Source organism: Megalops cyprinoides, chromosome 10 (genome assembly GCF_013368585.1).
Source record: "Megalops cyprinoides isolate fMegCyp1 chromosome 10, fMegCyp1.pri, whole genome shotgun sequence".
Lineage (NCBI taxonomy): Eukaryota > Metazoa > Chordata > Actinopteri > Elopiformes > Megalopidae > Megalops > Megalops cyprinoides.
Window position 1 is genome coordinate 11373894 of NC_050592.1, and position 25720 is coordinate 11399613.

The 25720-nt window shown below is 43.3% G+C and overlaps 1 protein-coding gene across 8 annotated transcripts; it reads right to left on the reverse strand.

Moving 5' to 3' along the window:
- Positions 1-550: 550 nt before the first annotated feature.
- LOC118784677 (tropomyosin alpha-3 chain-like) lies at positions 551-24612 on the reverse strand. 8 transcript variants are annotated; one of them, XM_036539042.1, is made up of 10 exons: positions 24411-24612; positions 22377-22502; positions 14364-14497; positions 13192-13309; positions 13034-13104; positions 10322-10397; positions 6372-6434; positions 6007-6076; positions 5772-5850; positions 4425-4874 (listed from the first exon to the last, which is right to left on the reverse strand). In XM_036539042.1, exons 1-10 carry the CDS (start codon positions 24522-24524, stop codon positions 4871-4873), a joined length of 855 nt encoding a protein of 284 aa, XP_036394935.1. In that variant the 5' UTR covers positions 24525-24612; the 3' UTR covers positions 4425-4870. The 8 variants fall into 8 exon arrangements, with proteins under 8 accessions (XP_036394933.1, XP_036394936.1, XP_036394938.1 ...); XM_036539040.1 differs by lacking the exons at positions 4425-4874; positions 5772-5850 and adding an exon at positions 551-1009; XM_036539043.1 differs by lacking the exons at positions 4425-4874; positions 5772-5850; positions 10322-10397 and adding exons at positions 551-1009; positions 11723-11798.
- Positions 24613-25720: the final 1108 nt, after the last annotated feature.

Consider the following 25720-nt stretch of genomic DNA (forward strand, 5'->3'; position numbering starts at 1 on the left):
TATTTAAAAATCATTTGTCCATAATTTTTCATCATCATGATTATTACAATGAAACTTTGACCGTAACAAAATGTTTACATCTTTAGCTCTGGTGAGTTTCCAGTTTAAAAGTTTTTTTTTTTTAATATTAACTTTATTTTTGTTTTGCATTTTATTTCACTTGTAAATTACTGTTACACTACACTGTTAGACGCGTGTACACAATACCCTTATTCTGTACCCATCTCCCGTCTCTCAGCTGGCCTCTCCTCATTTTGGCAGTGGAATTCTTTTTAACCATTAACCACCCCTCCCTCCACTTTTCCTGCTCTCATGCGACCAGATCCTAAAAACATTAGTTGGTACAGGGAAGACGAGGGCCGAGAAGGGCTATGACAATTTCCCAGTTTAGTCCCAATATCTGTAGACACATTGATCATTAGGCTATGCTTCAAACCCCCCCGCCCCCCACCGGCAACCCCCACTGACACTTTGCTGAAAATAAAGTGTGGAAAATGTTGGAAATAAAACCGTTCTAGGTTAGTACAGTATTTTGTGATAGTGGGTCCTTTTCTCAATATTGGTCAAATAATAATAAAAAAAAAAAATAAACTTCATGCAATTGAACTGAAGATCTCCCTTATAACAAAAAGAGGTGGTCCCCCCTGCATCCCTATAACAACGTAACATACACAACTAAGGTAACACGGTTATGGTCCCCAACTCTTGGCACAGTAATGTACACAGCTGTAATAGAAATAGTGCTAAATTAAAAGGGGGAGGGGGGGGGGCACAGAGTAAGGGCTCACAGGTGAGGTGAAGGGATAGGAAAGAGAAGCATTTGGGATGGTGGGTAGTGGGGGTAGACACGGGGGGACAGGGGCAGGGGGTAAGGGGGTGTAAAGGGGTAGTGAGAAGGCAAGGGAGGGGGGGCAGACCCCAGGGGCTCAGAAGCTGTTGAGGTCCTGCAGAGTCTGGTCCAGGGTGGCGTGGATCTTGATATTCTCCTCCTTGGCGGTAGCCAGCCTCTCTGGAAGAACAAGGCAAACACTAGTGAGATATGGAGGTGAAGATAAGCAGTGGCAGAGGTCTGATACACCAATTTGCTCAAATGTAGAACCCATGCATCTCTTGGTCCATGGGACGCATCTCTGGAGCACTGAGACATGCCAACCCACAGTGTCCCTTTGTGATGCCCGAAGGGAGCACATCCACAAAATCACCAACCACCTATGATCAAAACACCCTGATGCAGCACCTCAAACGTTCACAAAAGACAACTGTTGGATGACTGCAAATATGGCATGGTCAAATACAACATACATACTAGAGCAACCATTTATAAAATGTTACCGAATGTCAGTAATTTAAAGCCAGACAACCCAAAGTACAAAGTACATCTTTAAGACCTGCTATGCAAAGAGTGTCATTGGTTTTAGGTCAATTGTTCTGAACAAATCCTTGCCGTCATGATTTGTGACTGGTGTGACTGTAATTGACAAAATACAAAAAGAAAAAAAAAGGGCATATGTATTTAGCCTATAGAAAAAAATGGAATCATTCATACATTACAACTGTTAACTTGGTGCCTGTCATAAAATGGCAGTTTTATGCAGTTTTGTGTGCTTTAGTGGAAAATCTGTGCATTTTATAAATCAAACCATTTTAAGGCCAAACAGAAAACTGAAGGCCCGAGAAGGCAGCACAAATTAAGGGATGGGGTGGGTACTCTGATCACCCCTTGAGGACCAATTCTTGGACCTTGAGGACCTCATTTATTGATTTAATCAATCTAAAATTTAATTCTAAATGTGTGAATGCACATCAAGCTCCAATTTTCTGTGTTCAAAAGTTCACTTACCAATTGTGTACAACTGATACCAAAGGGTTTCATAGCAACATTGACATATCACAAAGTGTCCTACCATTGTGTATGTGATCACGCATTCAGCATAAACAGCAGCACTGCAAATTGTGCAAAAAATGCTGCTAGCCAAAACATTACCAATGCCATTAGGCCACTGACAGAACTCAATTCCTGAAAGATAAGTTTTAATTATAATGACTACACCTTACAATTAATCACATTGTGATTTGGTCACACTGACCATCACACACTGACACACTGCACTGACTTACGGCATGATTTAAGTCATGTAGCTACTATGTTAAACATTTGGTGTGCATTTCCTCAGATACTGTGATGAGAAATTAACGGAGCGTGACTGTAGAGTCAGGCACTGCGCTTGGCACTCTACTTAGATATATCTATTGTGTTCACCAAATGCGCGCTGTCAAATTTGGCAAAATTTGATGTGTGGCGTGTAATGTCCATATCTGACAATAAGGTACTGTCCAGCAAGCAGCTGTTCCTTCCTCACTAGATCTTAACTGGGTTGGTGATGGAGTACATGTGAGAATTGGTGTGTCTGCACAATTTTTCCCTTGATAAATCACATTATCAAGGCTATGCACTGACCTGTGGTTTTAAGACAGACATGGTAAGTGTATGCTCGTCTGAACCTCTCAACTGCACACCCTATAGCAACACCCTACATGCCACAAATTGCTGTCAATCTGTAGTGGAACTTGCTAGATTCATTATGGTGGACATAAAGAGTTAAAATCCCACTGCACTGGCCAAACTGTAAAAGTGCAAAGTTTTTAACCAACAGCAAATCCATACTGATACTGCAACTATCTGAAAATGTTAAAGTTTTTTTTTTGTTTAACATTTATTCATTTAGCAGACGCTTTTATCCAAAGCGACTTACACATAGGTTACAGTTCTTTACAATGTTATCCATTTATACAGCTGGATATTTTACTGAGGCAATTGTGGGTTAAGTACCTTGCCCAAGGGTACAGCAGCAGTGTCCTAGCGGGGATCAAACCGGCAACCTTTCGGTTACAAGTCCTGCTCCTTAACCACTATGCTACACTGCCACCCAACTTTTAACTTGGCATGCAAAAAACTGCTAGCCATCCAGCTAAAAAGAGAAAAATGTAGTACTTTTTGTGACTGCATACACTACAGGTCAGTAAGTACAGACCCAGTGGCAGAGCATTAAGCTAGAAATCTCTAAAATGACTAACTAGTTAACCTAAAATGGCTTTGAGATGCAATATTTATGTCTTTGTTTGCTGTCTGTTCTTATCAAATTGATTATATATCTGAACCTTAAAAGTCAGTGTCATGTTGTAAATGCATTATTAGTTGGATACATTTCTGTGTTCAGAGGTCTTACCTGCAGTAAAAATCTATCTGATGCTGTTCTAAAATTGTGATGCTATCCTAAAATTAACATTTGATGCTATGAACTCTGCAAATCTATGCTGGTTACTGCAGGGAACAGAATCCACTTCCTGTTTCCAGAAAAACGCATGCATCACTGAAAACGCATCGCCACACTTAACACAAAATTCTGTCCCTTCGTTGCCTGTAATGCTTATGTAATACTTATGAACATTCATTCTAAGTGAATGCAGCACATACAGCTCTACCTGCATCTGGTGTGTAGAAATTTAACCTGCAATCATCAAATCAAAACTGCTTTCATGCATGATAGCAAGGAGGGGTGTGAATTCAGAGGGCTGGGTCTCACAGAGACCACTGGCTTTGGAAAATTACACATCCTTGTTGGGCTAAACTTGTGAATTGATTTTTTTTTTTTGGTACAAGGGCAAAGTTAGATTAAAGCAAGTAGGGGTGTGAAATATGGATTGTACAGCTATTGGATGCATGGTTCCTACAAAGCCAATGTTCTTATTTCAGAAGCTCTTCAGCATTCACAGGTCTTCAATGACACCTCACATAGACATCAGTCAGTAGGTCAGCAGGGAAAAAAAAGAGTGCATCTGACTCACTAGGTAAGTTTCATAGCTGAGTCTCATTTTGTGCAAATCTAAACATTATGAATGAGAGTTGCTGGGGTCCCTTAAATGTAGATGAGTGGTGAGGTTTAGTTTTAGTGCACAAGAATAAATGGTGACCATGTCTTTATTATCTACGGTGTTCCAATGCATCTGCTAGGAGTGCACTCGTTCTGAACATGCAAAGATACCGTTTTTACCATGCTTTTGCACACATTTTACATGTCATTTGTGCTCATTTTAATGCAGGTGGAAGTCATTTATATTTCCTGTGTTTACTGAGTATAAACTGATGTTTTCCTGGATTACCTGAGGTAAACAAGACCCAATGCTATGAACCACATCTTATCCTTCCTGAGGATTATCAGCAGAAGCACAAGTGCCTACTTGTTATTCACGAGGACTTAGTCAGTGCAACAGCCTTCCAAGTGTGTACGGATTGCATGTGCTTGTACATCACAGCCCTTGGATGAGACAGCTGAAATGATCCATGATCCAAATGTGATTATGTGAAAAGTGGCAACAAAAGCAACCAGACAGACAGTGCACACAGTGAAAGCAAAATCTTTTTTTTTTTCTTCCCTTCTTTAGACTGTACAGGAGGAGAGTCACAGATACAGTATGTAGACAGTGCAGATACAGACCAGTGCAATAGAGAACACAAAGACTACAGTGACCCAGAAGCACAGCCGACCGGCTACTTCTGGGCCAGAGAGTCGGGGAATGACATGGATAGCAGGAAGGTGCAACAGCGAAAAGGAACAGATGGAGCATAAGAGGAATGAACAGGCCCTACTAGGTAGGAAGGTCAAAGAGGGAGACAAAGGAGAAAGCCTGGATACTAAGGACGAGGAATCACAGTATTAAGGAATGAACTGGAGTGGGAAAAAAGGAGGGAGAGAGACAGAGAGAGAACATGACTCGAGATGGAAGTTCACGTGGACCCAGAATTGAATTTGCAAGCCCACACCCACAGCCGCCGCACACAAAGGCTTGACAATACTTAGGTGTTCCACTGTTATCTGAAACAAAGAAGGCAGGGCGACAGCCTTTAAACATGGTCGTTCAACTCAACACCTAATAACAGCTGTTATTATTGGGAGTGAGAGGAACAAATCCACTGCAGATCTCAGTCCATGCACTAATGGCTACATCAAAAAACATAACCACTAAGTCATGCAGGAGCTGGAGTCAGGAAGTTATATTTATGGGGATGTTTATACCTCTCACTTTTTCAGTAACTTTTTTTGTGGCTTCATTTCCTATTACATCAACAGAGTATAAATGAACTGTGCGCCTTTTCTACAGTATGTCCACACCCCAGTGCATCTACTTCATACCAAAAAGCCGTGCGGATATGAATGCCTGTTGCTACGTCCACACTGTTCCTCTTTCCGAGCACCAACAGACCCCAGCGCCCATCCACATCTGAGTGGATCGGTATTTATCTCTATTATGCTGTTACCATGGTTACAAGAAGTGGCGGTTACTTTGGAGAAGTTAGTGTGGTGATGAAGAGGAAGCTCAAGGCCGCCAGAAAAGCTCCGTCTTCCGTTCCAGTTTGCTCATCAGTATCCTGTTCTGGTGTGTGTACATATCAATGGAGACTGCCTTGCACGTAATCCAGTGCTTGTCTGGTAAGAGTAAAAGCAACACCAGACTGCAGACTGTCTATTCTGTGATCCTTCTTACAAGCACAAAAAATAAGTGGCGTAGGCATGTGCACACAACAACTGTGTGTTAAACAGATGTGCTGTGCGTATACATAACCCATGAACACTAATCACCACTACAAAATCTACAAAGTCATAGCTGGGGCAAACTGTTGTGCGCAAGTTAGAGCACTCATGTCACAAAGTCCACTCCTTTCCATCCACACATCACACACAAGCAACACATCTAATCAAAAGTCACTTTACATGGAGGTCATGTCATTGAGGGCATGGTCCAGCTCCTCACTAATGGCCTTGTACTTCAGTTTCTGGGAGTACAGCTCATCTGGGGGCGTCCAGGAGGGAGCACAGAAGCACAGAGAGGTGAGACGACGGTGACGGACACGGACTGATGTCGAGAAGACATGGCACCAAACCAGACAACAGAGCCAAAGAGACAAACCCCAGACAAAGTAGAACACAAGGGTGAAGACGGCCCTACCTTCCAGGTCGTCGATGGTCTTCTCCAGCTTAGCCACTGACCTCTCCGCAAACTCGGCGCGGGTCTCGGCCTGAAAGACAGTTACACATCACCACAAGTGATCTACTGAAGGTTCACAAACCAAGAAGCCTTGCGTCAAAAAAAAAAAAAAATCACACTCCTTAGACCCTAATACAGCAGGCAGTCTAAGGACACCGATACCATACCTGGCCTAAACGAAAGCTCAAGGCAAAGTTCATCTATTACTGTAGACACAGTAGTAACTACTTTTCCTCCAGTTACTTCACTACTTTTGGTTTTAGTCCAAATTACTGACTTGAGTCACATGCGTCCTCAGTTTGAAATTATATGGAATAAAAGTTTACCTCTTTCAGCTTGTCAGTCAGAATCTTTATCTCCTCCTCATATTTGTCCTCTTTCTGGGAGTACTGTGAAAGAAAAGAGGGAGGCAATCAGAGAACCCTTTATTTGAACTGAGATCAGAGGCAGTGGAGCCAAGCCAAAACTACAACATTCAAGAGAGAGACAGAAAAAGAGAGCATAAAATCAAGGGAGGACTGAAAGGTAGTTGAGAAAAAGAACATAGAAAAGTGGCTTCTCTTCATGACCCAACCTATATCAATACCAGCTGAAGAGTCAGGGCCACTGCCTCAGTCTAATACAGCAATTCTGCTACACACTACACTGCAGTCACTACCATTTCTGTTATCCACCAGCCCCTGGCACACAAGACATTGCCTGGTTGAAAAAGAGGATTAAAAAGTGTTTGTGATGTGATGACAATGAGGAACAGAAAACCAGTTCTTTCAGAGGGACCTAAACTGTCTAAAACCATTCCCCCATACAATACAAAGACGACAAGGTAGCTCAACATTTCAGAGGAGCATTCCAGTATGAACATTTATGGTTTCTACTAGACCACATTTGGAAAGCCATTAAGACCCCTCTGCCATTCTAATAAGCCTGTACACATAAATACAGTCACATCTGCACTTTACAAATGGTTACTCTCACTCTTCTCATGCTATTTGACTTCATTCAGACTAGCAGGAAGGTCATTACATTGCAAAATGGTCTCCAGAAGCTTAACAATGAGATAACTGACTACACGTGTCAGAGGAGTGTTAAGGCTTTCTTTTAGTGACTACCCACTGCCTCACTACAGCGTACGAAGCTGAGAGGAGGAGAAAGAAAGAAAGACAAAGAAAGAAAAGGGAATAATTGTCAATCCATAGTGTGGTTACCCAAGCAAAACTTGAGACCAGGAATTGTAAGTAAAATTAAAAGTAAATTTCTACAATGGCTGGTTCTTATTACTAAAGTACATATTCTGACACTTGGGGCTGCAAGCGTCCGAAGAGCACTCTGAATGTTGCTCAGGGCAGCACATTTGCATAGTGGAAAAAGGCAACGGGCATGACTGAAACAGCCCTTTCTCCCCATGACTGAGTGGTGGTGTTGTTGAATGCGGTGTCGTCACCCGTGGGTGTGGGCCAGCATTCTTGCAGCTGCACAGGCAGGGTGTGGCTGCGCTGCCCCGAGCCTGCTGTGCAGTGGACTGGAAGACTGTTCCTCGCACGAGCTCGGTCACCCCATTCCTGTCTCCTGTGACGCGCTCTGGTATGAACGAGGCCCGGGTCTAGGCTCACTGCGGGGCTGATGAACAGGTTTGACAGGAGTTTTTCCTATATGTTCCCTTGTTCACACAGCTGTGAAATTGGTAACGGCTTTAAGTTTTCAAAAGCGCTGGTATGTCATTAGTTTTCTCAAAATTATGTGTGATGCTGATCAACATATTTCTTGTAGCGGAGTGTCCCAGCTCAACCGGTTTTCACAGCTGTGGGTAGAGCTGAGCCAAAGCTTCTCCATGGTCAAATACTATCATACCCCTTCTCTACCGTACCAAGTTCCATGTGGTTTACCATCATCTTTTCTCCTGAAGGGAATAAAAAATGCTGGCATCTTTTACAGTCAAAAAGACTGGGAGAGGAGACTGAAAACACTGCCAATACTCTGAAGTAAAGCCTACAATTAGTGAAAGACTGTGTCCACATCAATATGTTTGCCCTTAACAAACATGTATTCCTTTCCTCAAAAGCAATAAAGGTGTGCAATAGGTGTAGCCAGTCTATCAATAGATATAATAGGTGTACAGAAAGAACAGGCTGCTACACTCACTATTTACACAGGTCCAACAAGAATTAAGACAGAACAGTTAACATTTTTCATGTTCATCAGCAGAGAAAGTTTAGGGACTCTAAACCTATGTTATTATTCCTCTACTAGAGTGTTTAGGCAATACCTCACAAATTCTCTCAAATTTAAATTAGTGTGAAATATTTGTCTGGGTAATACAACTGAAACTCAGCACAGCCTTATCAATCAAACCCAGCCAAATTCCAACATGGCCTACTTCTACAAATCAGGTCATTCTGAAAAGTGGTATCAAAGTATTGAAGGGGTCTGAATTAATGTTTGTTTCCAGTGAGTTTATGGTTGACTAGCTGTCTGGTAACTCACGCAGGCTGTCTGTCAAACAGATCTCAACTTATGCACAAAAGGAATGTGCCAGAACAGATACAAACTGGTTCTGGTACAGGTTTTAAAGGAGCATCCTCTCTATGGCACAGCCCCCAACCACTTAAAAAGCAGAGGGACCAAACAGGGCCTAGACAACTGTGTCTAGCAAATACTGCAGCATTTAAGCAACTGAATACATTGGTGTTACATACTTTCATTCCACATGCCCTTAATTTACAATGTGACTGAAACAATGCCTTGTTAATAAAAATACTGATATGATATTTCATTTAACATTACAAGGTGTTCTCAAATATCTCAGAAATAAAGACTGCTGAATAAGAGGAAATAGAGTGAATGTCATTAATGACTAATACAATTTCTTGAGCACCGAAGGAGCTGTTTCTGAAAGGGTAAACAGAGTTTAGAAAAGAACAGTTTATACACTTTTACTTTTACACTTTTTAAAACCATTTACACATGCCCGTGAACACAATTTCTTAGCCATTATGATCACGCGGCCATTTAGTCACCTAGTGGAAACTTGACAGGCTACCAATTAGCATTTCAGGTCAATTAAGACTGACATATCTGACATTCCTAATGGCTCACCTCACTGCAAACAAGAACAAAACCATCACACTGGAACAAAAGGACTGATTTTTTTATGACTGCTTCTTTTCATTGTTGAGTAGTGAACTAAGACAAATGTGACATCCACTAATTCCAAAATGGCCTTCAATCTCTCACTAAGTACTATTCTGTCTGACTAACTTTTTGCACTGTGTTGTACATCACAGGGCTTTCTCCATCAACCGCAGCTACTCTTCTGCCTGAATACTGGTAGCTTCTCCACAAAACAATTGCTGAGCCACACCAAGGCACTGTTAAACAGAACCTCCCCATCCCCAAAGGTTCATTGGTACCCAAAGTATCCCTCTAATCTCCAACTGCCTCAAGGATGCCAACTTATCAAGAATGTTCAGAACTTTTCTATGAGATTATCGGCAAAACAGATCCCATCCTCTCTTGTTCAGCTCTAGTCACCCTATTACATGGACTAGTGTGGCTCCCGTGAACCCCATCCGAGAACAACTCTGCTTGACGTTACAGACCCTTCAGCTAGATTTCAACCATCACGAGAAAATTCAGGACTGATCTCGGCAACAGGCACTGAAAAAATTCTAAACAGGGACGTGAATACAATATTTCAACAAGAGAACCTTGGATGAGAAAAAAAATAAGTCACAACGAATCAAGACCAAAGAAATGCATGCATTGAGCACAATAAGAGTTCTAACTATGTAAAAAAAAAAAAATCAACACATCAGTGAGAAAGTTAAACAGGAGTGTGCTGGAGAGACACAGATTCCTATCCTTAGCACTAAAATAAACTGAGGGTCAAGTATCACAGACATCCTCAGAATCTATTCAAATGCAATCCGAGGCTTCCACCTTCAGATATATAAAGGCTTGTAACCAAACTAAAACAAACACTAAACCTCTGTAGGTACAGTGGTAAATTTAGTGATATTAACATTTTATGTGAACAGGACTGACAATACCAATCTTAAACTTTAACCACTTACACTTAAGCACATGCCTGAAAAGCTGATGGGATCAATAGGCATGGCTCTGTGCTCACCAGCTTTACTGACACTGTTAAGGCATATGGTCGGTTCAGGACGAAGGCTGTAGCTCTCCAGGACTTAAATTTGTCAGGGTCTGTTGTATTGCACACACACACACACATGCACACACACACACACACACACACAGCCTTTCTCCCTCCTACCTTCTCAGCTTGGGCCTCCAGGGATTTTAAGTTATTGGTGACATTTTTCAGTTCCTCCTCCAATTCGGCACATTTGCTGCAGTTTAAATTTTGTGTTTGGTTTTGTTTTTGCATGGAAACAGAGGGGGGGAGGGGAAGGGAAGAGGGGGGGTGATGATGGCACAGAGATGGCAGAAAGGGTTGAATGATTGAGAGGGGGAAAGGGTGAGAGGTCAGAGCAGAAGGTATGATTGAAAGGGGAAGAGAGATCAGAGGGCGAAAGAGAGACAAGGGGAGAGCAAAATTGAATGGGGACCAAGAGGGGGAGGGGCGGGGGGGGGATCAGAGACAAAAGAGACGGGAGAGATTTACAACGAGAAAAAACAGGAGAGAAAGGCATGAACTTAACCCCTGTTGACCGTTAAAGAATACGAACATTATATGGAACTGAGACTCATAATGGTTACCAGCAGTCTCCGCAAAACAACATTAAGTAAATGCAACATTGCTGTAATTTGCATTGCATTTGATTCAACATATTTTGTAGTTTTGCTACATGAACATGAGCCAAAACAAGAGATTTGAGGAATCTATGGTTCCAAAACAGGTGGCAGACGGGGGTAGGAGTCTGTGTAAATATGCAGAATGGGGAGAATGGGGGGGGGGGGGACCTGAAATGAGGGCAAAAAAAGTCCATTAAGGAAAGAATGAGAATGGGACACCGGTCAGAAGTGGAGACTGAATAAAAATATGGTTGAGGATCCTGCTTGCAAACATAAGCTATGCAGTCAGTATGATGTGTGCATTTCTGAGAGCACCCAGAAATGCAGGTTAACTCATGCAGGAGGTAGAGAGAGAGAGTTCCAAAGTGAGGTAGAGGAAAAGTGGAGGAAGGAGAAAGTGAGAGAGCGAGGGAAGCGGCAGCAGATCTCTATGAAAGCGAGGCAGCCAAGTCTATGGAGGGGCTCTGGGTTTTCAGACTGGAATCCAAGGACCCACAAAGGGGGGGGACTTCAAATCGGGGCTTCTGATATCCTTCTTCCTGCTGTCTACACATTTCTCAACTGTCGCACTCACACTCACAAACATAAGCGCTGTCTGTGACAGCAGGGGAAGCAGTTTGCCGTGTCACTTGTGCGGGTTGTCCATCTTCAGGTCTACATGGCTCTATCCATCTCAGACATAGAGGAGTACTGTTCTTGGTGTCAGCCCACCCCCCCGTCCCCTGTCTTCCTGTACTCCATATACATCATTTGTCTGATTGTCACCTTGTCCTGTATAGTACTCTCCTAGCTCATCTCTGACCCTCACTGCTGCTTCTACAGCAGGGGGGGATGGAACCAACAATCAGCATCGGAGAGGCCAAGTCCTGACACGCACCCAAAAGCATAACCCGTGAGAAAGGGACAGGGGGGGCGGTACCTTGTCCTCTGAGGCCTGCAGACTCTTCAGGGATTGGTCCAAACCCCTCAGCTGTTCCTCCAACATCCGGGCTTTGCTGTTAGTTGGGATGGGGGTGACGGGGCACATGACACAGAAGCGCATGCATAAAGGGATGGGGAGAGGGGTATGTATGATATTTAGGTGAATCCCATAAACATGCAGAGACATGGAGCAGACAGAGGGGGAGGACAGAGTTTGTAAAGTTATGATATGGCATACCCACTTTTATGCTGTCTTGACTTGATTGGGAACAAGGCTATGGCTTAATTACAGTTAAACGTTTATCTTCCATTTTGACGAACTGATGTTTCAGAGTGACTTAAGTACCTGTCATAAAGGTGGATGCCGGTTTATCTTCAAAGTAAGCAGGTAACAACATATCAGAATGACAGTGCTGACAAAGAGTACAATTACCTGCACCCCAGAGTAAGGGGTCTATATGAAACTCCATTCATTACGTGGTCCCTTTAAACACTGTACAATTAAGCAATTTCAGCATTTTCAGAAGAGATTTTCATATCAAGCCATCACAGCAGTCAATACGGGAGATTCTACCATAGAAGTGGGCTTGCGCAAGTTTCTACATGTCAGGAATGCAAAAGTTACATGCAAACAGGCAAAGCAGCCACCATGCGCTCAGTCTCCGCCTTGGTCTGACCACACAGCGCGGTGTGGTCCCCTCAGCAGGCGGGAAGGTCCACTCTAGCCCCTCAAATGCAGTGCGGTGCACTGGTAAGCATACAGAACCTCATCTCCATGATGTTGTGCAGTTGTGGTGTCTGTCCACTCTAATAATGAACACGGAGGTGCATGCTTCTGCATCACTGCATCACAGTGAATAAACGCCTAGAGTGTCAGTGGCTGTTTTCTCTGCAGCTGGAATGCGACCATACTAAGGTGTGTGTGTGTGTGTGTGTGTGTGTGTGTGTGTGTGTGTCTCAATTACTGACTTCCCAATCTTTCAGCATCAAGAGACTGTAGCAATGAGAGCAGTCTGAGGTGTGTGAAGCGGAGCCGCTGCTTCAAAGACTACAGAGCGAGACAGCCTGGCTCCATCTCTTGTGCTTTCATGTCTGCAGCTGAGCACGTGCAGCAGGCACAAAGTACAGCCAGCCGAGCTGTGAAATATTTTCGTTGGGTTTGGCCGTGTTCTCATTGTCAGTATAGGTGTATGTGCCTATTGTCATTAAGAATGAGAACGGCTCACGAATGTATGTTCAGCCTCTCTACAGCATATGTTTCAAGTGTATACAAGACGGTGGTGAATGCGTGGGTAAGAACACGACTCACGCCTCTGCCAGCTCCGCTCTCTCCTCCGTGCGCTCCAGGTCTCCCTCGATGATCACCAGTTTACGAGCCACCTGAACACGCACAGGAGACGCACGGCTTTGTTACTCCACCCAACGGGAGGCGGCGAGATCTGTCCCAGCATACCGTGCGGAGCTCACCTCCTCGTACTTGCGGTCGGCCTCCTCCGCGATGTGCTTGGCCTCCTTAAGCTGGATCTCCTGCATCTCCATCTTCTCCTCATCCTTCAGGGCCCTGTTCTCAATCACCTTCATGCCTCTGTGGGAGACAGTGAGAGGGAGGAAAGGGGCTCAATCAGGAGGCCTATTAACTGTCTGCCACTACCAGCATTCCTCATAATGTTCAAGTCCCAAGTATGTGAAAAGAGAACGCACCCAGGTTTCAGTGTGCAACTCAGCATCTGCAGCAGCCAAAGCCTGGCAGTGTGAAGCTGTAGCAATAAGATCACCAATGATTCTGGGCCACGCTCTGGGTGCTAGATCTGATTTGATGGGAAATCTAGGAACACGACTAATCATTTTTTCAGACATTTACTACGATCTTGGCCTAGTTTTGCATTCAGATTCCATTACGTCTAGTTCTCTAGAAAGCACAGGGATTCACAAGGACGCAGTGCTTTCTCAACAGAGTTCTGTTTCTCAAAGAAACTGAATTTGTCATGGGTCCATTTCTAACTTTTTCCACCTACAAACTGCCTATCACTCATAAGCCCTAAGGTTTTGCAGAGCCCCCTGAAATGTTTCTCAACACATGTTGCGAACAATAACCGCTGTCCTTATCCGAACTGCTCATTTCCCTTGTTTTATACATCCAAGAGTCAAGAGCCCATCAAACAACACTGGACCTATGTCAAACAGGAAACGGAGCCAACAGAAAACCTGCAATGATGAGCTATTGCAAATCAGGATGTGGGCCCAAGGGCGACCTCCATGAAAAGCTTTCCCAGCCAAAGTATGACTGGTGACGTCACAGAAGTTTCAGTTTACCGGAGCAATACTCAGAGAGAGGTGCACATCAAGGCTACGTTGTCTCCTTTAAGACGCCTCAAGGTTTATCACAATGTTCCTGTTATTGTGGAACGACTTCAACCCAGCTCTGACTCACAGAACCAGATCCAGATGTGGCCCACATCTGTCTCCTGAGAGCCTCCAGGGCGGCTCAGCCTTGTGCTTTCTGTTGCTGCCTGCACAGAAAGAGGCAGCACTTCTCACCGGACTTCATGACTTCACTAACGGAAGAGGGGGGGCTCCTCCACCCCTTGTGATTCACGCGCTCATAGGGGAGTTAACCACCAGCCCATAATCACACAGACCTCTCGCTCTCGTCTGCCGCCTTCTCGGCCTCTTCCAGCTTCTGCAGCGCGGTGGACAGCCGCTCCTGGGCCCGGTCCAGCTCCTCCTCCACCAGCTGGATGCGCCTGTTCAGGGAGGCCACCTCAGCCTCGGCCTGCGCAAGAGAGAAGGGGGACGTGAGATCACCGCACACACACACCGACTCCACCGAGAAACGGTGCATGGGAGAGAGGGGGGTGGACTTTCCAACACCCGTCGCCTTTCATACACATCACACTTAGCGCCGCGCAGGCCGCTGCCCACGGCGTTCACACTTGAGTGATGTGCTGGTATATTAGGGGGGCACGCCAATGGTCGCGTAGACCCAGACTGGCACTAACTGAAGACAATTGATGTGGCTGTTCCTGACCCTGAATCAGTAAATGCAGCTCTCCGCTGCACTCAGAGAGTGGAAGCAGTAAATGGACTGAGCGCGTGAGAGAGTGGAGTGTATGAATGTTTTAGTACGCTGGATGGAGCCGTCTCATTTTATTCACTCTACATGCCTTAGGAGGAGAGAGAAAATGTGTCAGAGGAGGACAGAGTCTGCAGTCAGAAAGAGTGGGAGACAGTGGACCAAAAAAAAAAAAAAAACACTGCAATCAAAGGAGACGAGACAGAACTAAAGGTGCAGATACAGACATGAGGTGACGCTACAATCTAATAACAGCAGGGCAACTAGCACGGCCCTGTAAACACTAATCTGCTACTAAACCAAACCATCCGGGCAATCGCTCAGCGCACACTTCAGGATGCAGGATTGATTCTCGTTGCCATGGTGCTGGTGTGCGAGAAAGTGTCTCTGTGCATGTGTGGCGGTCGGTATGAACGGTCCTCTCGCCAACGCAGTTCTACAACATTCATTTGTAAGCTATCGCCATAGAGATATGCAAATCTGTGCACCCCCAGCATCTCTTACACGCTCACAACAGATCCAGAACTCATCACATGTCTCTGATGGGTTACATATGTAGCTCTCAAACGCCGTCACAGCAGATGAGGGAATTTGGACAACAGTATCTGGCAAGTATGTGTCCTACGTTTGTTCATAGTGTCAATTCAAAGTCTAGTGTAAAGTGAAATTTGGAGCAAAAGATGGGAACTATCCTAAGTTCAGCCATTTTCAAACAGGAAAATGTACAGATGCCTCACCCAGGAGACCCAAGGCTTTACGATTTAAGCCCCACCCACCCCCCCCAAAAGGCCACATAAAGTATCCGGTCACATCAGTGATTTTATCTAAATGAGTCACTGAATAACTGCTGAAACCGTAAACTCAGACTCGACAAAACAGCACAACCTTTGCTCCTCATTCCTCTTTCCCCCTGTGCAAAGGAGTTGGGGGACTCATGGGGCGGACAGTGGAAAGGAGAACACTTGCGATATGCACCACACCGTTCTCTTCCTCATTTTTAAAACTAAGACAGCAGAACATGTCCTCCGCTGTCGTTTCCTCACTGGTCGCAGATAAAGGCTGAAAATAGGCCGCACAATCAGTTGGCAGGCACACTTCCTGTGCCACTAGAGCATGAGTCTGCAGGAGTCACAGCACTATCGCACAGCTCCTCAATGGCTGGGGTCCCGCTCTCAAAAGGCGCGTGTGTTCACACTACTCCGCTCGTTGTCACTCATTTCACAACCAAGCATGGTGCAAGGCAAAGCTCAGAAATTAATTTAATGAGCAGAAACACCCCTTAAGCCCTACCCGGGTTTATGCCCTTTGGTGCATTCCATATAACAGTTACCCATAGGATATTTAGAGGTATCGCAAAGATACTTTGGCTTGAGACTTGCCATTTCCCAACTTCACAATCATTCATTTTCCGTAGTTTCAAGTGTCACGTGTGCTCTTTGTAGCCTCTAAAAAAAACCCCCAAACCCTTCCCCCTGGTAGTGCATCTTCTCCTCTGGCCTCTTTGCAAAGATGAGCTTGGCACTAAATGCTCAAACTTGACAAAAAAGCTGCGTAATTCGTGCAACTGTCCACATTACTAATGTTCTGTTTGGTTTGTAAATATGCTGTGCAGAGTTTTATAACTATGTGCCTCCATTCCACTGCCGGCTTAAGCATATATATCATCAAGTAGTGAGCACGTGTATGTGAATATCAGCAAAGGCCATCTGCATTTCTATCACATGCATTTGCACTATTAACACATCAACACCAAACACTCATGAGTACAGTACTGGGCCAGCTTTAGGAGAACATAGCGATGTCAAACCGAAAACAAAGTCCAATGAACTAGCGGGTGACATTATGCATTCTATGCAAGTTATTGACCTGAGAGAAGGAATTTGTTGAATTGTTGTCGACAAACCCGTGGGGCAAAATTCTGGTATTCCAAAAATGAACTGCACGCCTGCATAGAGAGAGTTGTCATTTTCAAAGGCTCTTGACCTGATACGCTATTGTATCACATATTTAATGTGTGTAAAATATCGCAAATTAGACACCTAGCTATGTTAACCTTAGTATATCATCGACACAGTGTAGGTGTAGTCAGTTAGTAAAGAATCCAACTACTCAGCTGCAGGATATTTTGGCATAAAAGTGCCATTGGTTCAGTTTAAGGTGTAAGAATGTAATCACTGTAACTGAACAAAATTCGGATGGCCAGGTCATTTTCTAAGTATCTGACATTATAGCCATGTCAAGGTGTTGCAACTAGCAAGCTAACATAAGCCACGGATGAGTACTTGGCAAACTTGACTGAAATCAAAGCTAGTTAGCTATCTGAGTGAAATCACCTTAGGCATTTGTAACATTCATGAAACCTAGTGTCGGACTAAACGAAGGAATTAAGTTGAGCGTAATATAGCTGACAATCATTAACCATTTTCAAGTTATTACAGATCCAAGTCCGCCCGCCCCGCTTTGAGTCAAGCTGTTAGCTAGCAAGCTAACTGTTAACTACCATCTGGACGCACTCCAAGGAATCAAAATTAAGCTAGTCTACTTGGTTGTGTCGATGAACTTGCTATTCCCAACAGAAAAGTAAATTAAACTGGATCTCAGCCCTGCCTGATCACTAGGTTGTCTAGCGACAGACCAAACCAACCCAGGACCGTCGAAAAATGTAGCTATTTAATATTAGCTGCATTAGCTAAAGCAGCAGCCAGGATAGACTAACAGGTCAGATAAATCATCGACGTTCTTCGTACACTGATTCATAAGGCCAAATTCAGCCAAGGTGTGCGTAAAAGACAATGCATTTTTTTGTTAATTTACCTGCTCCCTGCACCGTTTCTCTTCTTCGACCTGCCTCTGCAAGATCTCGGCTCTCTCCTCCGCTTCGTCTGCCTGTTGCTGGAGAACTTTAATCTTTCGCTTCACCGCTTCGATGCTGTTCACTCCGGCCATTTTCTATGATTTTGTAGTTGGGTGTACTTGAAGAAAGAAAGCAGCCGCCAAAACTGTATGTTATTGTGCGTAAACCGTTGTTTGATTGTGATATATGTAGGAATGTAACTGCTTCACAATAGCGGAGTTTTAGCTAGCTTGTTCACCGAGACGCTTTACCAGCAAGACAGCAACGCCCCGCCAACGAGTCAAAACTGGAATATCCGAGACTCCGGTTCTACAAAGCACCGGCGTAGGAAACGAACTAACGTTGAGTAAGTTTCGCTTTGACTGATAGCAGGAATGTGGTTATAGGTCTTCTTTTGCCTTTCTTGATGTTATCCCTCAAGCGACTCAATTAGGAGGTGAGAACTCAACTTTTTGTTGCTCTAAATATCTTTAATATCTATGGTATCGCGATATCTAGCCAGCTAACCCGTTAACTACCGAAGTTGAGGCTGGACGCAACACTGCAGCTACGTAGAAGCAAAATAAATTTTCCTCTGAGGAAAAAATATCGAATGGTGTTTTAATGTAGTAACGTGTTATTCCGATGTAGCCAGCAGCTTGAAAAAATAATGCAAGCGACTTTGTGAAGACGGCAGCTCTTCCTCTCCCCTCTCAGTTGCCTGTCTCTTGTCTTCCTCCTTGTAATTTCCGGTTTACTACGCCCTTTTTCTCGAAGGGGAAGTGACGTACTTCCTCCCGCCGTATGTTCGAGCCGGGGCGGTTTTTGGTATTAGTAACCGGACGGCCTCAACCACCGACTGACAGGATGAATGGTGATTTCTGAAAATGCTAAATATTTTAAATAAAAGCACCGTTCTGAAATTATGACAGAAAGAAACTGACCTGGAGCAGAGACATGACTTGACACCCTCTAAAGTTTAATATATATTCCAACATAGGTAGACTTATTTACTGCAGGGACTGCTTTTGAGAATTTTTTTTGTTGGTCAAGTTATTTTGCAAACTTCCATTCTCGGAGTGGGTTAGTTTATTTGAGTTACTGTATATATTTCTTACTAGGTACAACTTATCAGTTAGTTATTTGCAGACACATTTAGCTAACATAGTTACATTTTGACACAGCCATTTATATTAGGACATCCTGAAAAGTTTAAGGGAAGTTTATGTACGCCTCTCTGCTTCAGCACAAGTCTACGTTCTCTTGGTCTCTACAAGTGCATTATCATTGCCTAATCACATGGGTCTGCTCTTTTGGACAGCTGCCTTCGCCACACCATCTGTGCTCTGGGCATGAAAGCAAGCTGATGGAAGAGAAAATACTGCAATTTTCATGTGGACTGCATTTGGGCATGTTTGTCCTTGCATGACTATGGCCATCACCACATTAGACATTTTGACTTTGCTTAAACTCCCATAGGATAGGGAACACGATGACTTCTCTCTTACACAATAGTGCAGAATTCTGTCCCACTCAAATGAACAATCCTGAAGGAGCACACATACAAAATATTGTAGTGCAACATACAACATTGGCTATGGAAGTCGACATCATATATTCCCCTTTTCTCAGCCTTTTTCCCCCTAAAAGCATTTTCACAAGGTTGGCTCACATATAACAGAAACTGTAATATGCCCCTAATCACTAAATTAAACTGCCATCCAACCCCAGTCTCATAGTTGCTGTTGGATCAATCTCACCTTCTGCATAGATTTCCTAGAAATGGCAAAGGGACTTTTTGCAGTCCAATAATTTTCATATGTAATGTCAGTATATGACCAGTAGATGTCCTTGTGGTTAAAAGATTTCATTTTGCACTCAGAGCAAATTCATTTTCTTTTGAAAATTAATGGTGGTAAAAAGTGCTAATTGATAACTCTTATTAAGAGTAATGTCACACATCAGAAGTTGCATCATTAACTGAGTACATGTCATTCATAACTTCATAACTGCAAGCAACTTGAACTTGTTGCCTAAATATATGTATTATGCTGTATTTACACTTGCTCTGATTCACCCAAGGTTTGTTGTGTTTACATTAATGTTTACATCTAGTATGGCATCTGTCCATCACTTTCAGATATGATTTTCGATGAATTTTGGTTAGCCCAAAAATAATTTAAAAACCTTAATACACTGATTATAATAATAATAAACAACTGGATGACTAGTACAATATCATAGTTAAACCAGATCTGTTGTGATACAATCGGTGATTAAAATCTATGCACCAATGTGTTCACCTGGGTAAACCATGGTCTAATTTTACACACAATATTTGAGGTGGAGAAACATGGATTAATTTAGCCAGTTAAACTAGGGAATAATCAGTGGACCAGATGGAGAAAGCCACACTAGGACTTTGGGCAGGGCCCAGGGAACATCTCTGCCCTTTGCAATTACTACCATGTTGTCTGTCAATATGTTGCTTTAATGTCTCATTCGGAAGCCATCTTTTCCACCACTGCAGTAGCATTGCTATTTTGCTTGGTCACCAAGGCCTGATTGCTCAGTCACCTAGCCCCAGTTGGCCCGCTATATACACATTCAGCTAAGACATGGACTGGATTATGAGTGTAGTGTTGTTTAAGACTGTCATACGTTTCACATTGCTCAGTGAAAATGTGAGGCTATCAGAAAGGCCACCACAGAATGATGCCAGTAATAATAATAGCAATATCATCACTGCTAACATCACTAATCCCCTACTTTCGTATATGAGGAGCCAGTTGGCCTACCTGAGCCTGAATCAACTTAACCCTGGACTTTGGCAGAAAAGAGGGGCTTAGCTGGAAGCCTCTTGTGGCAGACACCATACATTGTTCTAGGAGTCTGAAAACACTTTACAGACATGGAGACTGTCGGCTGCAGTGTGAATCACCCTTTTTTAATTATCACCATGTAGGTGTCTTGGCTCTGCACTCTGTGGGCTTATGTAAGAGCAGAGGGGGGTATTAATAAAATTCTGATTTTGAAAAAGAGCTTTCCACCTGTGAAATACAAAATAGGGGCTAATAATTGGCAAGCTATACCTCCATTGTTCATACTATCAATTCAAGGAGGATGCCTCTCTGGCAACTCTTTTACAAGGAATTGGATGTGTACCACACCTGCCGTCCAGATGTGATGAGAAGGGAAATATTTATTTAAGCTACTTATAGTGGCCCTACTGCGTCCAGAGGATTTAAGGGAACTGGTGCTGTCCCAGTCATCTCTGGAATTTAATACTGGACTTGCCTCTCACATATTGAAACCCAGAGAAATGGAAGGGTATGCATTAAGTTCCTTTTTTACCCTCATCATAAAAATGATGAGGTTTGGGTTGCACAATATTTGACAAAATTTTCTGCTTCTTTGTTATATCTGTAATCTGACATTTAAGAGTGGAGGGGAGTGTTTACAGCGGCTAGCTCTACACGCAATGTTCTCTGTGTGAATGTATGCATGCTGCCCATCCCTCACCCCACCTCAGCCCCCCCCCCCCCCCCCCCCCCCCTCCAATCCTTAGTTAGCTTGTTATTAACCCTTCTGGTATGGCATGGCCAGCCCCTGCATGACTTCTCCATAACAAGGCAAACTGTTATTGCAACAGGTGTGCCTGCTATATACAGAGTGCACAGTCCAGACAAAACCATGTGATCACAGTCATGAAGGACTTGAGTTGAGAGGTGGCATAAGGGTCAAGATTCAATTTCCATCATAAATTTCTGCTCATTTCCTGTTCTCTGGTATGTGCACTCTCAAGAGGTGTTGCTAAACATTTTGAAATCAGTTATAAAAAGGAAAAAGCAGGATCTGATTTAATCATTAGAGGATCAAGTATACTAAAAGCATATCACACCAATATACTTGATCTGAATAATGCATTAACTCATTAAACAACATATGAACTGAATGGCCGGCTCATTTTCTGAATGTGTGTTAACGGTCTACAAAGAAAATTTAACATCCTTTGACTCACCGACGGACTGAAACCCTGATATAGAAGACATGCTGACTAGGATCTCAGAAAGGTTGGGAGTAAAGCGCACACTCTGGTTGGCTCCTCCTGTTGGTCTGAGATTTGGAAAATTAAGGTTTGTCCAAACAATGGACTTTGGGGGAAAGGGGATCTAGCCTGACAAGATGACATCATTGTCAGATGAGAAGGATCAGGGAGTAACAGCTGTGAGGGAGAAAGAACAAAGGGAATGAAGGGAACAAGAGGTGGAGCTATACCCTTGAGTGTATACACATACTTGTCTGCCTGCATGTGTGCATGTCTGGCTGGGTACACATATGTGTGAGTGTGTCTCTGTGCTGTTGCGTGCGCGTGCATGTGTGCATGTCAAAATCATGCCACGACAGCTGCAGCTGCATCAGGAATTGCAGCTACAGCTGAATTGTATGTGGTTTTGGATTTGTGTGCTGCAGCAACATGTCAGACTTGGTTAGTGTCTAGGGAGTGTTCATTTTTTTCTATACTGCTTCTGAAGTTGTAAAAGCACGACTGTCTGAGGTGTGGCTTGATGCAATGTTTTCAGCTGCCTTGTGGTGTTTTGAAAGTGTGTGTACCGTTGCACAGTTCTGAGGTGTGTTGCACTGTGCTGCAGCTATGTGCTGTTGTGACCAAGGTTCAGTGGTTGGATGCAGGGTCGCCGCATGTTCACATGTTGGGTGTTCCTGAGCAGTCGCGGTGGCACTCACGTCTGCGGCCTTCTTCTCCGCCAGCTCAAGCTTCTCCTGGGCGTCCTTCAGGGCCTCGGAGTACTTGTCCAGCTCGTCCTCAGTTCCTTTCAGCTTCTTCTGCATCGCTAAAAGTTCATCTTCATGCTGAGAGAGAGAAGCAGAGCGTCAGGGAGAAGAACAGGGCCATTGTCAAAGGGACCAGAAGGTGTGGGTTAGGGTTAGGGAGAGAGACACTGGGAACGAGGAAATAAATACAGGCTATGAGAGAGGGAGAAGAGGTAGAAAAACAGAGACAACTATAGATGCAGAGAACCTCCAGATGAGGGACAAAGCCACACACAGAGCGACAGTCCCAACTGGAGGATTTATTAAGTATTCCAGATTCTATAATCATATTTTATGTCTTAACATTGCGTTATTGTCATTTAGCAGACACTCTTATTCAGAGCGACTAACACAGGCTACAATTTTTCGATGTTATCCATTCATACTGCCAAATGTTTACGGAGGCAATTCTGGATTATGTATCTTGCCCAAGGGACAGCAACAGTGCCTCAGTGGGGTATTGCACCAACAACTTTTCGATTATGAGCCCTGCTCCTTACCGCTATGCTACACTGCCACCCTTCATAACTAAATGAGGCCTACAAAGCATGAACAACAGAGATAGCAAGGTTAAGCAATGGCGTTGAGTGTGGGGTGTGATTCAGATGATCATCAGAGATGATGATATTATCTGTACCCAAGAGAAGAGAAGCATCAAGAGGCATAGCATGTTTCCATGTCACAACCATGTGGGTATTAATACTCCCTCCAATGTCTCACCTTACACTCCTGCTATGTAAAATCATTCCTGCCTCCCTGTTGCTGTTTTTAGCCCTGTTAGAACACTACCTGTGAACAGCTGTCTCTGTGGAGAACTGAGCGCTCACTCCCACAATAGTTTTATGTAGGGTAGGCTTGACAGAAGTTTCAGCACAATTTCTGGGCAAAATACAGTTTTCAAACTGATGCCCAGCTAATGCTTTTAGTTTGATATACAACACAAAGAATACATTCAGCGCTGGTATATCAAACCAGACATATTCCGTGAGTTTTACAGTCTTCTGAAGCCACCACAATTGCCTTTCAAGTAATAATAATATGAAGTTCTTCACAATACATTTCCTAATTCTTTTAAAAGCTGGCAACACACCCATAGTACCTTTTTGAAAGTGGTTCCATTCTGTACTGTTTAACCTTTTTGAAAGGGGTTCCATTCTGTACTGTTTAATGCTTGAAATTGCCAGTTGCAAAGATACATGTTTATGTTCCTACATGTCAGTATGTTTTGTATATGTTTTTTGCAGTACTGAAATGAAGTCTGAAAGATGTATATTTTCCAGCTAAGCTAAATTCCCTAAACTGTACTGCTCTTGAACTGAAAGGTGCTCCCTGCTCCTTTGTTTCAGGACACACACTTCTTTAATATTTAAGCTTTCCCACCCTTCAAGTGAAAGTATTAAGCAGTCATTTATTAGCTTGAGTAAATAACATTTATGAAAATTGACTTCATCAGTGTTCAGCTCAGTGTCAAACATTCACTTAAGTACTAAGCTAATGTTGCTTTTTTTATCCTGAACCAGATTTTTATTATCATTTTATGGATGTAATTAATATTCAGGTTGACATTTGTCCTATCTGAAGATTCAATAAATGTCTAAATTGCCACAGTGGTGGAATTAGACAAAAAACATTACTTACTTTACTTACTTGAAGTTACTTTACTTTCTTCATTCCAAGAACAATGAGCTGAAAACATCACCACCCACATTTCTAATAAATCACAATGAAAATTATTGTACAACATTACACTTGTCCACAAAAGTGGCCTTTATCATAGTAAAAGAATTTTTCTAAGGCTACCCATCTCTGTTTTGTCCTTATCTCACACGTTGCCCCATATTTCACATAACTCAAATATTTGCATTATATATCTGAGTAATCGCCCTTCAGCTGACCTTACTGTCACAGTTTACCCTGTCTTAGTGGGTGGTCTCTGCACTGGCCCACCTGCTTGCTTCTCTCCTCGGCAGCCTTCTTGTCTGTTTCTGCCTGTTCGGCCTGGTCCAAAGCATTCTCCTTGTCCAACTTCAGCATCAGCATCTTCTTCTTAACGGCCTCCATCTTGACAACTTTTCACTGGGCCTGAGAGGAAAGAAAAGGACCCCAAACACAACAGGACAGAGAAAAAGAGTTGGAAAGGAAAGAGAGAACCCTGATAGGGTCCTATAGAAGGAGGGAGAGAGAGAGAGCACAAATGCCACACAAGCACTGAATAGGGTTTTCCTTTTTATATTTGAGGTGTGTGATTAGCTAGCCACTCCCATCTCTTTGTGCCTGCCCTTCTCCATATTTGTGTCAGCTGTTCTCATATGCCCTGCTCTCTCACTCCTTTGGTGTCCGTTAATCACTTTTGCCACTCTGTCATTGTCCCTGGCCTTCTTCCTCTATGTCCCACTCCGCTTCTTCCATTCTTCTTGCTATTTCTGTAAACTACTGTACACTCACATACTCCAGACTTTGTTTCCAGCTGAAAGCCTCAGGAATCAACAAACAATAATACTAAACCCAGCCATTGATGTCCTGTTTTAAAAGTCTGAGAGAGCAAGTCTGTCTTATCAATGACTGACCATTTGGTGACCTTAGAGTAAACCACACCATGTTAACCCAAGAACTGTTTTGTTCTGGGCCGCTGCATTTGCTGTGGTGGTTATGAAAACCATACTTGGATAGACAGAGGAAAACTACAAATAGCTGGTAAATCAGGGGAGAAATGTTAAAAGTAAAGTAACAAACAACCTCATCAATCATTCGTACACTCAGCTACTCTGAGCAATGGGAAGGGGAGGAACTTTAAGGAGGGAGGAGGAAAGAAGACATTAAGAGCAAAGAGAGAGAGACAGATGGATGATTAGAAACTGACAGAGGCATCTGATTGTGGAAGAGAACAATCATGGAGAAGGAATGTCCCTGACTAAATTAAATTATAACAGGTGAGGTGACATCTTTCAACAGAGTTCAAAGGGAGAATATAGGAGCTGGCGATACCATTCTAATCTAATATCCAGCCAGAAAATCATCACAAAGTCAGTAATAATTGAGATATAATAAAGTGTTTACTGATGCATAGCTATAAAGGCCTGTCAAATCTATGAGGTATACATCAAGAAGTCTAATATTCAAAATTAGTATGAAATTAAAGTTGAAATGAATCAGTGACCCAAATTCAGCAAAATAATTGCTTTATTGAGTTGAGTCTGGCTAGTACTCAAACAGTGTAATATGAGGATGAAATAATATTATATAAGATAAAACATTTA